The following is a 14974-nucleotide window of genomic DNA, read 5'->3' on the forward strand; positions in this document are numbered from 1 at the left end:
CTGGCTGGGTGGACAGAGCTGTGGCGCAGGAGGAGAGGAGCACAGAGAGGACACGCTGCCCGATGAGAGAGAGGGGACCAGAGGAACAGCCTGTCTGCACAGGAGGAAGAGAATACAGAAAATAACAGGGCAATATCCAAAGGAGGGGAAGTGAGAGAGAGAGAGAGAGAGAGAGAGAGAGAGAGAGAGAGAGAGAGAGAGAGAGAGAGAGAGAGAGAGAGAGAGAATGCACACATCTACTTCATGGGAGGAGGAGGAGCCCGGTTGGGGGTGGAGCTGAGAAGGATTGACGGACATCGGCACAAGAGGAGGAGGAGCGTGAGGGCAAGTTAATGAATTTGATTTGGAGAGAAGTATTTTTAGAAAAGGAAGAAAACAAGAGGAGCGTTACAATTGGAAATGCCACAGTTCTGAGGGAGAGAAACAGAGAGTGAAAGAATGAGAACGAGAGAATGAGGGAGAGAGAGATACCAGGATCTGAGCGTGACTGAACAGATTTTCCATCGACTCTGGTCAGGTTTCCCACAGGGAAACGCAGTGTGTGTGCATGTGCTCCTCTCAGTGTGAATGAGTGTTTGCGTGCGTCTGGGACTAAGAAGCGTCTGCTACTCGCACAAGACGGGCTGGCCATACATTATCACCTGCAGGACACAACACCCGCTCCTCCAGTCAAGAGAGGATGAGAAGAGAAAGGACAATGGAGGGGGGAATAGGGAGGGAGTGAAAGAGTGACAGATGGGAAGAGGGGAAGGCTGGAAATCAAGAAGATAAAAGTGAGCTCACAAAAAAAGCCGCAGAAGAAATTAGCGAGGTAGACTCACAAAGGCAATTAGTGATGTGCGGCTGCTCGTTTTAGCGGTGTCATGTAAACAAGTCCAGCCTCTGGCCGTGGTGGTGTTGGAGGGTTAGCAGGTTGAACGAGGCTGAGCATCACTGATCGAAGTGGAGCGACGGCAAAGTCCCAAAAGACAGCAGCCTCGGTCGGCAGAGAGAGGAGCGCCGACAGAGCAGAGGGAACCGGCAGGACGAGCCGTTCTTTGACAGACGGCACCAGATAGAACCACAACAGACTCACTGCTCTCTTCTTTAACCTTCCGTTCTTTCATTTTGTCTGTGCTTCTCAGCTCATCTTGCCTCTCTCTCCTCTAGCACTCACTCCACCCCCTCTCTTCTCCCTCCCTATCCTTTTCTCTCTCTCTCTCTCTCTCTCTCTCTCTCTCTCTCTCTCTCTCTCCTCTAGCACTCACTCCACCCCCTCTCTTCTCCCTCCCTATCCTTTTCCCTCTCCCTCCCCCCTCTCTCTCTCTCTCTCTCTCCTCTAGCACTCACTCCACCCCCTCTCTTCTCCCTCCCTATCCTTTTCCCTCTCCCTCGCTCTCTAGCTCTCTCTCTCTCCCTCTGTCTCTTCCTCTCTTGCTCTGTGTTACACTAACTGGTGCGGATGCTGGAGTCGCTCATGTAGAAGATGCATCGCTTGGTGCATATTTGCATGGCTGAATGTATTTTTTACTGCTCAGTTGGGTGAGTGGAGTACTTTCAGGTCGAAGGAACCAGATGGACTGAGAGGGAGAAGCCCAACAAGTAGCTAAAGAGTAAAACAGGACACCAACTACAACAAACAGAAGACACTGTAACAGAGAAAGAGAGTTAGTATGTGTGTGTGTGAGTGAGGTTGTGTGTGAGGAGCTTGTACGGATTGTGTGTAACAGCAGAGTCAGATAAGCACAAATCCAGGTGTGGATTACATCAGTGGGGATATCGGTGCCCTGGAGCTCCATGTGGGACCCAGCCCCTGAGGCCTGGCTGGGAGATGAAGCCTTTCTCTCTGTACTAGGAGCGGTGTGGGCAGCCATGGCTCTGGAGGGGCGATGTCTCCAGCGGGGATCCCCAGCCGTGGTGAGGAGAGGCTGCCGGCGCCTCCCTGCAAGGCCAGGCATGTCCTCAATCACCTCCACAATGCTGGCTGGGACACGTCTACACGGCCTCAGGCATGTGTGTGTGTCCGGTGGCTCCATAGCCCGTCGGGCCTTCTGGCTGCTGGCCCTGTGCACCTCATTGGGCCTGCTCCTATCCTGGTCCTCCAACCGCCTGCTCCACTGGCTCTCCTTCCCCACCTACACACGGATCCACACAGAGTGGGCCAAGGAGATGGCCTTCCCCACAGTCACTATCTGCAACAACAACCCAATCCGCCTCTACAAGCTCACCAAAAGTGACCTGTACTTTGCTGGCCACTGGCTGGGCCTACTGCTGGCCAACCGGACGGTGAGACCCATGGTGCTGGATTTGCTGCAGGAGGACAGCCAGGCCTGGTTCAGCAAACTGTCTGACTTCAGGCTGTTCCTGCCCCCCAGAAACTTTGAGGGCAGCAACCTGGAGTTTATGGACCGGCTGAGCCACCAGCTAGAGGAAATGCTTCTCTCCTGCAAGTACCGAGGAGAACCGTGCGGTCCCCAGAACTTCACCTCTGTAAGTCTCAGCATAGCTCCCTCTTAAATCACTTCTTCATTGACAGTTTAGCTCTGTGTGGTGGTTGAACCTCCCAGACTGTTCATCTGATTTCGCCTGTTGTCTCTCCTCTTTTCATGGAGTTTCATCTCTTTCCTTGAAGTTCACAGTAGTTAACAGCAGGGTTTGGAACCACAAAAAATGTCCAATTGTTTTGTTCTGAACAGAACCATTATTTGTTTTGTTCCATTCCACTATTCCGACCTGCAAAAGTTCTGATTGGTTTCGAAACAAAAAAAAGTACCAGTTTATATCGTTCCTCTCGGTTCCTTTTTAAATGTCTAAAGTAATAGTTTTTTATAACATTAGCTCAGCATTACATTTCTTTACCAATCAGTGAGGATAAGGCAGCTTGCAATGGAGCGGGCAAGCTATATTTGTTTTAGCCTAGGCAGCCAATGGTAGAGTTCTCATTGGGGCTGAACATTTTAGCCTGGTCCGACCCAAGCCCGATGAGCTGCAGCCCGAGCCCAGGCCTAGTCCGACATCCCATAAATGTAATGAGCCCGAAACCTAAACGATGCCTGATTTCTAGAAAACGGACGCACCTTTCCCTAGACCATATTGCTCTTTTGTTCAAGTTAACGAGTAGACTATTCATTTACACTGGTTTTTACAACAACGTGAGATGTTGTTGGAAGCGAGCAGAGTGAGGAGAGAGTGAAAAGCCCTAGCCTTGTCTAAGAGAAGTGATGAGAGGGGAAAGCCCAACTTGAATATAATCAACAACTGTTGTATGTGGATCTCAGGGTTTATACAGTAAGACATCCATACTGTTGTATGTGGATCTCAGGGTTTATACAGTAAGACATCCATACTGTTGTATGTGGATCTCAGGGTTTACACAGTAAGACATCCATACTGTTGTATGTGGATCTCAGGGTTTATACAGTAAGACATCCATACTGTTGTATGTGGATCTCAGGGTTTATACAGTAAGACATCCATACTGTATATATCTTCAGAAATTAGACAAATGCCTCTTCGGTTGCCTGTTTTGAAGTGTGTGTTTGATTCCGTGAGCTAATTGTTTTCGTTAGATCAGATTATCTGTGATTTCTTATCATTTATTCAACATTGTTTACACTGTTCCAAACGGTCAGAAAACAAATATTTGAATAATAGCCTACCTTTATACACATGGGTCACACAGCACTCAATCCTCTCCTCCTTCTTCATCTCTTTCTTATTTTTGTTGTTGTTGTTATTATCAGAATTATAATATCATCAACAGTAGGCTTAGTTTTAAAATGAAATAAAAAGGCAGCCTTGAATAATTAAACATATAAACCTCAACATGTCAGTAACTGTGTTTAATCTTTGTAGGCAGAAAAATGAATTTCTTCCTTACAACAGACTCTCGAGGATTTCTTATTTGTTAGGTGTTGTTTACACTGTTCCAGTGTAAACAACACCTAATTTCAATATTCAAGACTCCATGTCTAACACCTGTTTGGCAGTGGCACACAGCGCTCGGCTTACCCACCTTCTTCGGGTTCTTCTTAGGATCATTATTATTATTATTATGCAGCCCATATAAGTACGAGTCAGTCAGTCATGACTTTAAATACAATCAAGCTTTTTATGTAGAAAATAAAATAACAAATGAAATGTTCTGCCTAATTAGGCCATGGCCTAGGCATTAAGGAAACAGAACAGAACACAACAAAATAACACATCAATTAAACAACACTGGAGCCATGGAGTCTTGAATATTGAAATAATAAATACATGTTCTGGATTATTAGCTATAAACCAGCCTATGTCCTAATGGGTGCATGCATGTGTCACGTGAACAGAGCATGGCAGGGAAGGCACATTTAGCAAATAGGGAATATTTTTGCATTCTCAACAAATTAGGTAGCATAACTTTTCAGTCAGAGAAACAACAAGTAAGAAACTAGTGAATTACTGTAGTTAGATTGCAGCTTCAGCACCTCAGACAGCGCAATACACATGGCAGCCTGTGGCTGCTTCTGCAGCTGACAGGGAGGAGAGAGAGACAAGAGTTCAGGCTGAAATTGAGAACTCTAGTGCATGGGCGCTATCAGCTGACTAAGCTATAGTTGTTTACAAGCGCCATGGACAGATAAGTGTAGGGTGCAAGATGCGACTGAAATTTTGTAGGTGGGGGGAGAGTGAGAGAGGGTGGAGGAAGAGGCTTGGCTTGAAGTGCTGGGCATAGTCTGAATTAGGCCCACAGAATTATACCTACGGAGGAGCGGCTTCTATGGAGGAACTTTGATTGTCTTTGAACTTACGAGAGTTGTCTTAAAGTTGAACCAGAGCTAGCTAGCTAACTGACAAGCTTGTGTGTATAGAGCCACACCAGAATAAAAAAAAAACACATCTTAGCTTTTTGTAGTTATTTAATCCAATGTGAAATGTGAAAAACTATAGTATCCGTAACTAGCATTGAAGAAGTGAATCCATTCTTCTCTAATTAAATATCTCTCCCTAATTTCTGAATGCTTGTAGCGTCAGTAGGGTACATCATCCTAAGCTTTGAAGGGGGAAGGGCATGTTGCCTACACACACATACACTGGCAAAGATTTTCAGCTAACAGGCAGACACTGGAATATACGTTTCTGAGTGACAGAGTGAGGGCTTTGAATAGGCGCCTTTCTGCCCGGAACGTAAACTATGTTATTATTTTTTTTATTTCACCTTTATTTAACCAGGTAGGCTAGTTGAGAACAAGTCCTCATTTACAACTGCGACCTGGCCAAGATAAAGCAAAGCAGTGCGACACAAACAACAACACAGGGTTACACATGGAAGAAACAAACATACAGTCAATAATACAATAGAAAATGTCTATATACAGTGTGTGCAAATAAGGTAGGATAAGGGAGGTAAGGCCATAGTGGCTAAATAAGTACAATATAGCAATTAAACACTGAAGTGATAAATGTGCAGAAGATGAGTGTGCAAGTAGAGATTCTGGGGTAGAAAGGAGCAAAATAAATGACATAAATAACAGTATGGGGATGAGGTAGTTGGATGGGCTATTTACGAATGGGCTATTTAAAAAAATATATATTTCACCTTTATTTAACCAGGTAGGCTAGTTGAGAACAAGTTCTCATTTGCAACTGCGACCTGGCCAAGATAAAGCATAGCAGTGTGAACAGACAACACAGAGTTACACATGGAGTAAACAATTAACAAGTTAATAACACAGTAGAAAAAAAAGAGAGTCTATATACATTGTGTGCAAAAGGCGTGAGGAGGTAGGCGAATAATTACAATTTTGCAGATTAACACTGGAGTGATAAATGATCAGATGGTCATCTACAGGTAGAGATATTGGTGTGCAAAAGAGCAGAAAAGTAAATAAATAAACAGTATGGGGATGAGGTAGGTAAAATTGGGTTGGCTATTTCCTGATAGACTATGTACAGCTGCAGCGATCGGATGTTTGAAGTTGGTGAGGGAGATAAAAGTCTCCAACTTCAGCGATTTTTGCAATTCGTTCCAGTCACAGGCAGCAGAGAACTGGAACGAAAGGCGGCCAAATGAGGTGTTGGCTTTAGGGATGATCAGTGAGATACACCTGCTGGAGCGCGTGCTACGGGTGGGTGTTGCCATCGTGACCAGTGAACTGAGATAAGGCGGAGCTTTACCTAGCATGGACTTGTAGATGACCTGGAGCCAGTGGGTCTGGCGACGAATATGTAGCGAGGGCCAGCCGACTAGAGCATACAGGTCGCAGTGGTGGGTGGTATAAGGTGCTTTAGTAACAAAACGGATGGCACTGTGATAAACTGCATCCAGTTTGCTGAGTAGAGTGTTGGAAGCTATTTTGTAGATGACATCGCCGAAGTCGAGGATCGGTAGGATAGTCAGTTTTACTAGGGTAAGTTTGGCGACGTGAGTGAAGGAGGCTTTGTTGCGGAATAGAAAGCAGACTCTAGATTTGATTTTAGATTGGAGATGTTTGATATGAGTCTGGAAGGAGAGTTTACAGTCTAGCCAGACACCTAGGTACTATTAGATGTCCACATATTCTAGGTCGGAACCATCCAGGGTGGTGCTGCTAGTCGGGCGTGCGGGTGCAGGCAGCGAACGGTTTAAAAGCATGCATTTGGTTTTACTAGCGTTTAAGGGCAGTTGGAGGCCACGGAAGGAGTGTTGTATGGCAGTGAAGCTCGTTTGGAGGTTAGATAGCACAGTGTCCAAGGACGGGCCGGAGGTATACAGAATGGTGTTGTGTGCGTAGAGGTGGATCAGGGAATCGCTCGCAGGAAGAGCAACATCATTGATATATACAGAGAAAAGAGTCGGCCCGAGAATTGAACCCTGTGGCACCCCCATAGGGACTGCCAGAGGACCGGACAGCGTGCCCTCCGATTTGACACACGGTCTGCAAAGTAGTTGGTGAACCAGGCAAGGCAGTCATCAGAAAAACCGAGGCTACTGAGTCTGCCGATAAGAATATGGTGATTGACAGAGTCGAAAGCCTTGGCAAGGTCGATGAAGACGGCTGCACAGTACTGTCTTTTATCAATGGCGGTTATGATATCGTTTAGTACCTTGAGCGTGGCTGAGGTGCACCCGTGACCGGCTCGGAAACCAGATTTTACAGCGGAGAAGGTACGGTGGGATTCGAGATGGTCAGTGACCTGTTTGTTGACTTGGCTTTCAAAGACCTTAGATAGGCAGGGCAGGATGGATATAGGTCTGTAACAGTTTGGGTCCAGGGTGTCTCCCCCTTTGAAGAGGGGGATGACTGCGGCAGCTTTCCAATCCTTGGGGATCTCAGAGGGGGTTGCGACAATGGCGCGGATAGTTTCAAAAATAGAGGGTCCAGATTTTCAAGCCCAGCTGATTTGTACGGGTCCAGGTTTTGCAGCTCTTTCAGAACATCTGCTATCTGGATTTGGGTAAAGGAGAACCTGGAGAGGCTTGGGGGGGGGGGGCGGAGCTGTTGGCCGAGGTTGGAGTAGCCAGGAGGAAGGCATGGCCAGCCGTTGAGAAATGCTTGTTGAAGTTTTCAATAATCATGGATTTATCGGTGGTGACCGTGTTACCTAGCCTTAGTGCAGTGGGCAGCTGGGAGGAGGTGCTCTTGTTCTCCATGGACTTCATGGGCTATGTACAGGTGCAGTGATATGTGAGCTGCTCTGACAGCTGGTGCTTAAAGCTAGTGAGGGAGATATGAGTCTCCAGTTTCCGTGATTTTTGCAGTTCGTTCCTGTCATTGGCAGCAGAGAACTGGAAGGAACGGCGGCCAAAGGAGGAATTGGCTTTGGGGGTGACCAGTGAGATTGCGTGCTACGGGTGGGTGCTGCTATGGTGACCAGTGAGCTGAGATAAGGTGGGGCTTTACCTATCAAAGACTTATTGATGACCTGAAGCCAGTGGGTTTGGCGACGAATATGAAGCGAGAGCATACAGGTCGCAGTGGTGGGTTGTATATGAGGCTTTGGTGAAAAAACGGATGACGCTGTGATAGACTGCATCCAATTTGCTGAGTAAAGTGTTGGAGGCTTTTTTGTAAATGACATCGCCAAAGTCAAGGATTGGTAGAATAGTCAGTTTTACGAGGGTATGTTTGGCAGCATGAGTGAAGGATGCTTTGTTGCGAAATAGAAAGCCGATTCTAGATGTAATTTTGGATTGGAGATGCTTAATGTGATGTAATGTAATTAATGTAATTAACCGGTTCCCATGCTTTTAAAATAACGCTTCTGTTCCGGAACAGTATAGATCACTTCTTTCCCGGTTCTGATTCTGTTCCTCAATTATTATTTTTTTTTTTAAAACATAATAATAATCTGGTTTTAGGTTCAGGGACGTTTTCGGTTCTATTCCCTGAACCGGTTCCAACTCCTGGTTCACAGTCACACCCTTTTACCAGTTTTTTTTGTCCTTAAACGCTGTCCTGGAACTCTAGAACCAAGGTAGGCTATTATTATTTATCTATATTTATTTTCATCCCTGTCTTTTGAGCTTTTGAATTTATCCATCTGGACTAGTTGTACTTAGTACTTTGCTTTGTTTAGTATTTACTAACTGTCGAGGAAAAACTAATTCCAAGGATCAGGCAGAGCTCATTTTCCAGTTTATAAGAGTTTTATTCAAGCAATTTCCAGGAAGTTCCCTCTCAGGATAAAGCCAGAGCGTAACTTGATTATTTACAAATCACAGTCGTTACGTACTTTATCTACACAAAGAGCTGTTTACCCCTCCTAGAGGGAGGTAAGCTTACAATATAGATAAGGGGTAATTATCTCTACTCCCTTAAAGCATTAAAACAAATAAAAGCGGGTTCTAACCTGTTCTCACAGACTATGTGTCAAAGATAGGCGAGTGATAAGATCTTTAGAACCTACAAAGACAGAACAAGAATCAGACTGTTTAGGCATGTAGGGCCCCAGAGATAAGGGCCAATAACAAATCTCTCCTTTGTGGGGTATATGAAGAGGTTACTGAACAGCAGGGACAATTCCCAGTGAAAAACACTATTCAGCTCAAGCATTTTCATAGAATTTAGATTGTAACAAAACCATTTTGCCCCCACATAACTGTTACCCAGTATTCGCTTTGTACAATATTTACTTATACTGAGCTAAAATATAAATGCAACATGCAACAATTCCAATGATTTTACGGAGTTACATTTCATACTGTATAAGGAAATCAGTCAATTGAAATGAATTCATTAGGCCCTAATCTATGGATTTCACATGACTAGGTAGGGGCGCAACCATGGGTGGGCCAGGGAAGGCATAGGCCCACCCACTGGGGAGCCAGGCCCAGCCAATCAGAATCAGATTTTCCCAACAAAGGGGCTTTATTACAGACAGACTCCTCAGTTTCATCAGCTGTTGGGGCGGCTGGTCTCAGACGATCCCGCAGGTGAAAAAGCTGGATGTGAAGGTCCTGGGCTGGCTTGCTTACACGTGGTCTGCGGTTGTGAGGCCGGTTGGACGAACTGCCAAATTCTCTAAAACGATGTTGGAGGCGGCTTATGGTAGAGACATTGACATTAAATTACCTGGTAACAGCTCTGATGGACATTCCTACAGTCAGCATGTCAATTGCACACTCCCTCAAAACTTGAGACATCTGTGGAATTGTGTTGTGTGACAAAACTGCACATCTTAGAGTGGCCTTTTATTTTCCCCAGCACAAGGTGCACCTGTGTAATGATCATGCTGTTTATTCAGCTTCTTGATACGCCACACCTGTCAGGTGGATGGATTATCTTGGCAACAGGGATGTAAACAAATTTGTGCACAACATTTGAGAGAAATTATTTTTTTGTACATTCTGGGATCTTTTATTTCAGCTCATGAAAAATGGGACCAACACTTTACATGTTGCGTTTATATTTTTGTTCAGTATAGTATCTGCTCTGTTTATTGTAGTTTCTTCCATGCTCGTTAGGGCCTGTTCATGGTTCTGTTGATTAGAGTTGGGCATTACTGTTGAGCCATGTGGTGGCCTTGGCCTGGGAGCCATTTCATATCACAAGGTACAGTCTCTATTGCCAGCCCCATGAGAACTGTACTGCCTGTCTCTCTCCGTCTCTGTCGCTCTCTCTATCTCTCTCTCTCTCTCCGTGTGTGTGTGTGTGTGTGTGTCGGCTTCTCATGGTGCTGTGACAGTGACAGATGTTTTCTCTGAGGTGACACAAATACTCAAACACTCTTTGAAATGTTATTTTTGCATTTCATTTTTCTCTTCTTATCTCCCTCCATTGGCCTTAGAGCCTGTAAAACTCACTGGAGAACAGAAAGGGTGTCAAATGAAGGTGATGCGTGCAGTACTGTGTTTGTGAAGACAGAGTGTATGTGCCCGTGTGTTCATGTGGGACTACTGCCACAGTCCTCACTGATGTGTAAATCATTATAGCACAAGTTGTAGGCTCTCAGCCACTCTCACTTCACTTTACATGTTGAGCAGCTGTGCATTAAAACCTACTAACAGAGCAATATTAACCTCCACCCCTTCAATAAATACATTTGAATGAGTGCAAAGCAGTGGTCTCACTCTTCATGCTCCTTCATGGCCCCATTGAGTTGGTCAGCTTTGTGTCCATGGCTTCATAGAAATGGATGACTTTCATTAAGTTTAAACACAGCGTCCGATCAGCACTAGCGCTGTAATGATCCTGCTATCAGTACTCTGTATCGGCGGCCTCCCAGTCCGGAACAGGACGAGGAGCAGAGCAGCACGCCGTCAAACAATGTGCTACTTAATCAGAAACATGCCCTCAGGCCAAGGCCCTGTAATAATGTTTCAAACCAATCTCAGTCATCTGGAGTGAGGTGCTCATCCTGATTGCAACACAGACATCAATTTATTTAGGATTCTCACCATGGTGGCTCCTGAAGTTTTGTGACTGAGCAATCTATACAGGGTATAGACAGCATATACAGACAGGGTATAGACAGGGTGCAGACAGGGTATAGACAGGGTGCAGACAGGGTGCAGACAGGGTATAGACAGGGTGTAGACAGGGTGTAGACAGGGTGCAGACAGGGTGTAGACAGGGGGTAGACAGGGTATAGGCAGCATATACAGACAGGGTGCAGACAGGGTGTAGACATGATGCAGACAGGGTGTAGACAGGGTGCAGACAGGTTATAGACAGCATATACAGACAGGGTGCAGACAGGGTATAGACAGGGTGTAGACAGGGTGTAGACAGGGTGCAGACAGGGTGTGGACAGGGTGCAGACAGGGTGTAGACAGGGTGTAGACAGGGTGTAGACAGGGTAGAGACAGGGTGTAGACAGGGTGCAGACATGATGTAGACAGGGTGTAGACAGGGTGCAGACAGGGTATAGACAGAGTATAGACAGCATATACAGACAGGGTGCAGACAGGTTGTAGACAGGGTGTAGACAGGGTGTAGACATGATGCAGACAGGGTGTAGACAGGGTGTAGACAGGGTGTGGACAGGGTATAGACAGAGTATAGACAGCATATACAGACAGGGTGTAGACAGGTTGTAGACAGGGTGGTGGACAGGGTGTGGACAGTATGCAGACAGGGTGTAGACAGGGTGTAGACAGGGTGCAGACAGGGTGTAGACATGATGCAGACAGGGTGTAGACAGGGTGCAGACAGGTTATAGACAGCATATACAGACAGGGTGTAGACAGGGTGCAGACAGGGTATAGACAGGGTGTAGACAGGGTGTAGACAGGGTGCAGACAGGTGTGGACAGGGTGCAGACAGGGTGTAGACAGGGTGTAGACAGGGTGTAGACAGGGTAGAGACAGGGTGTAGACAGGGTGCAGACATGATGTAGACAGGGTGTAGACAGGGTGCAGACAGGGTATAGACAGAGTATAGACAGCATATACAGACAGGGTGCAGACAGGTTGTAGACAGGGTGTAGACAGGGTGTAGACATGATGCAGACAGGGTGTAGACAGGGTGTAGACAGGGTGTGGACAGGGTATAGACAGAGTATAGACAGCATATACAGACAGGGTGTAGACAGGTTGTAGACAGGGTGGTGGACAGGGTGTGGACAGTATGCAGACAGGGTGTAGACAGGGTGTAGACAGGGTGCAGACAGGGTGTAGACAGGGTGTGGACAGGGTGCAGACAGGGTGTAGACAGGGTGTAGACAGGGTGCAGACAGGGTGTAGACAGGGTGCAGACAGGGTGCAGACAGGGTGTAGACAGGGTGCATACAGGGTGTAGACAGGGTATAGACAGGGTGTAGACATGGTATATAGACAGGGTATATAGACAGGGTGTATAGACAGGGTATAGACATAGTATAGATGGGGTGTAGACATGGTATATAGACAGGGTATAGACAGGGTGTAGACATGGTATATAGACAGGGTATAGATGACTTCAAGCCAGTTCTCTCAGGATGTAAGTGGCTGTGTTTGATTTTGACTTTGTATATGTGCAGTGTCCGTTACAGTCAGACTGTGTGAAGATGTTCGTTACAGTCAGAGTGTGTGAAGATGTCCGTTACAGTGAGACTGTGTGAAGATGTCCATTACAGTCAGACTGTGTGAAAATGTCCGTTACAGTGAGACTGTGTGAAGATGTCCGTTACAGTCAGACTGTGTGAAGATGTCCGTTACAGTGAGACTGTGTGAAGATGTCCGTTACAGTCAGACTGTGTGAAGATGTCCGTTACAGTGAGACTGTGTGAAGATGTCCGTTACAGTCAGAATGTGTGAAGACGTCCGCTACAGTCAGACTGTGTGAAGATGTCCGTTACAGTGAGACTGTGTGAAGATGTCCGTTACAGTCAGAATGTGTGAAGATGTTCGTTACAGTCAGAGTGTGTGAAGATGTCCGTTACAGTCAGACTGTGTGAAGATGTCCGCTACAGTCAGACTGTGTGAAGATGTCCGTTACAGTCAGAATGTGTGAAGATGTCCGTTACAGTCAGAATGTGTGAAGATGTCCGTTACAGTCAGACTGTGTGAAGATGTCCGTTACAGTCAGAATGTGTGAAGATGTCCGTTACAGTCAGAATGTGTGAAGATGTCCGTTACAGTCAGAATGTGTGAAGATGTCCGTTACAGTGAGACTGTGTGAAGATGTCCGTTACAGTCAGACTGTGTGAAGATGTCCGTTACAGTCAGACTGTGTGAAGATGTCCGTTACAGTCAGAATGTGTGAAGACGTCCGCTACAGTCAGACTGTGTGAAGATGTCCGTTACAGTGAGACTGTGTGAAGATGTCCGTTACAGTCAGACTGTGTGAAGATGTCCGTTACAGTGAGACTGTGTGAAGATGTCAGAATGTGTGAAGACGTCCGCTACAGTCAGACTGTGTGAAGATGTCCGTTACAGTCAGAATGTGTGAAGATGTCCGTTACAGTGAGACTGTGTGAAGATGTCCGTTACAGTCAGAATGTGTGAAGATGTTCGTTACAGTCAGAGTGTGTGAAGATGTCCGTTACAGTCAGAATGTGTGAAGATGTCCGTTATAGTCAGAGTGTGTGAAGATGTCCGTTACAGTCAGACTGTGTGAAGATGTCCGTTACAGTCAGAATGTGTGAAGATGTTCGTTACAGTGAGACTGTGTGAAGATGTCCGTTACAGTCAGAATGTGTGAAGATGTTCGTTACAGTCAGAATGTGTGAAGATGTCCGTTACAGTCAGAATGTGTGAAGATGTCCGTTACAGTCAGAGTGTGTGAAGATGTCCATTACAGTTAGACTGTGTGAAGATGTCCGTTACAGTCAGACTGTGTGAAGATGTCCGCTACAGTCAGACTGTGTGAAGATGTCCGTTACAGTGTGACTGTGTGAAGATGTTCGTTACAGTGAGACTGTGTGAAGATGTCCATTACAGTCAGACTGTGTGAAGATGTCCGTTACAGTGAGACTGTGTGAAGATGTTCGTTACAGTGAGACTGTGTGAAGATGTCCGCTACAGTCAGACTGTGTGAAGATGTTTGTTACAGTGAGACTGTGTGAAGATGTCCATTACAGTCAGAATGTGTGAAGATGTCCGTTACAGTCAGAATGTGTGAAGATGTCCGTTACAGTGAGACTGTGTGAAGATGTCCGTTACAGTCAGAATGTGTGAAGATGTCCGTTACAGTGAGACTGTGTGAAGACGTCCGCTACAGTCAGACTGTGTGAAGATGTCCGTTACAGTGTGACTGTGTGAAGATGTCCGTTACAGTCAGACTGTGTGAAGATGTCCGTTACAGTCAGAATGTGTGAAGATGTTCGTTACAGTGAGACTGTGTGAAGATGTCCGTTACAGTCAGACTGTGTGAAGATGTCCGTTACAGTCAGAATGTGTGAAGATGTCCGTTACAGTCAGAATGTGTGAAGATGTCCGTTACAGTGAGACTGTGTGAAGATGTCCGTTACAGTCAGACTGTGTGAAGATGTCCGTTACAGTGAGACTGTGTGAAGATGTCCGCTACAGTCAGACTGTGTGAAGATGTCCGTTACAGTGTGACTGTGTGAAGATGTCCGTTACAGTCAGACTGTGTGAAGATGTCCGTTACAGTGTGACTGTGTGAAGTTGTCCGTTACAGTCAGACTGTGTGAAGATGTCCGCTACAGTCAGACTGTGTGAAGATGTCCGCTACAGTCAGACTGTGTGAAGATGTCCACTACAGTCAGACTGTGTGAAGATGTCCGCTACAGTCAGACTGTGTGAAGATGTCCGTTACAGTGAGACTGTGTGAAGATGTCCGTTACAGTCAGAATGTGTGAAGATGTCCGTTACAGTCAGACTGTGTGAAGATGTTCGTTACAGTGAGACTGTGTGAAGATGTCCGTTACAGTGAGACTGTGTGAAGATGTCCGTTACAGTCAGACTGTGTGAAGATGTCCGCTACAGTCAGACTGTGTGAAGATGCCAATCTGCAGTCACTGTTTAGTCTCTTAATTTCTGCGTCTGTTTCTCTTTGTGTCCACAGAGCGTTGTGCCTGGATTGAGTTGTGTTGGTTGTATCGGTGGTGTGGGTGTCGTTCTTTGTATGCACAGTATGTAGCATTGAGCCGT

The 14974-nt window shown here is 46.0% G+C and overlaps 1 protein-coding gene across 3 annotated transcripts in view; it reads left to right on the top strand.

Moving 5' to 3' along the window:
* LOC110538663 (acid-sensing ion channel 2) overlaps positions 1–14974 on the top strand; it is a 460686-nt gene that overhangs the window by 305294 nt on the left and 140418 nt on the right. The window contains exon 1 of one of the 3 annotated variants that reach the window (XM_036938819.2): positions 294–2469. The exons of the other annotated variants lie outside the window; for them this stretch is intronic. Within the exon in view, the coding sequence (XP_036794714.2) occupies positions 1777–2469 (693 nt within the window). The 5' untranslated portion in view covers positions 294–1776. Of the gene's footprint in view, positions 1–293; positions 2470–14974 lie in introns of those variants that run through there. 3 annotated transcript variants of the gene reach the window in all.

This window comes from Oncorhynchus mykiss, chromosome 12 (assembly GCF_057628025.1).
Source record: "Oncorhynchus mykiss isolate SJ-2025 chromosome 12, ASM5762802v1, whole genome shotgun sequence".
In the NCBI taxonomy this organism is placed as follows: domain Eukaryota; kingdom Metazoa; phylum Chordata; class Actinopteri; order Salmoniformes; family Salmonidae; genus Oncorhynchus; species Oncorhynchus mykiss.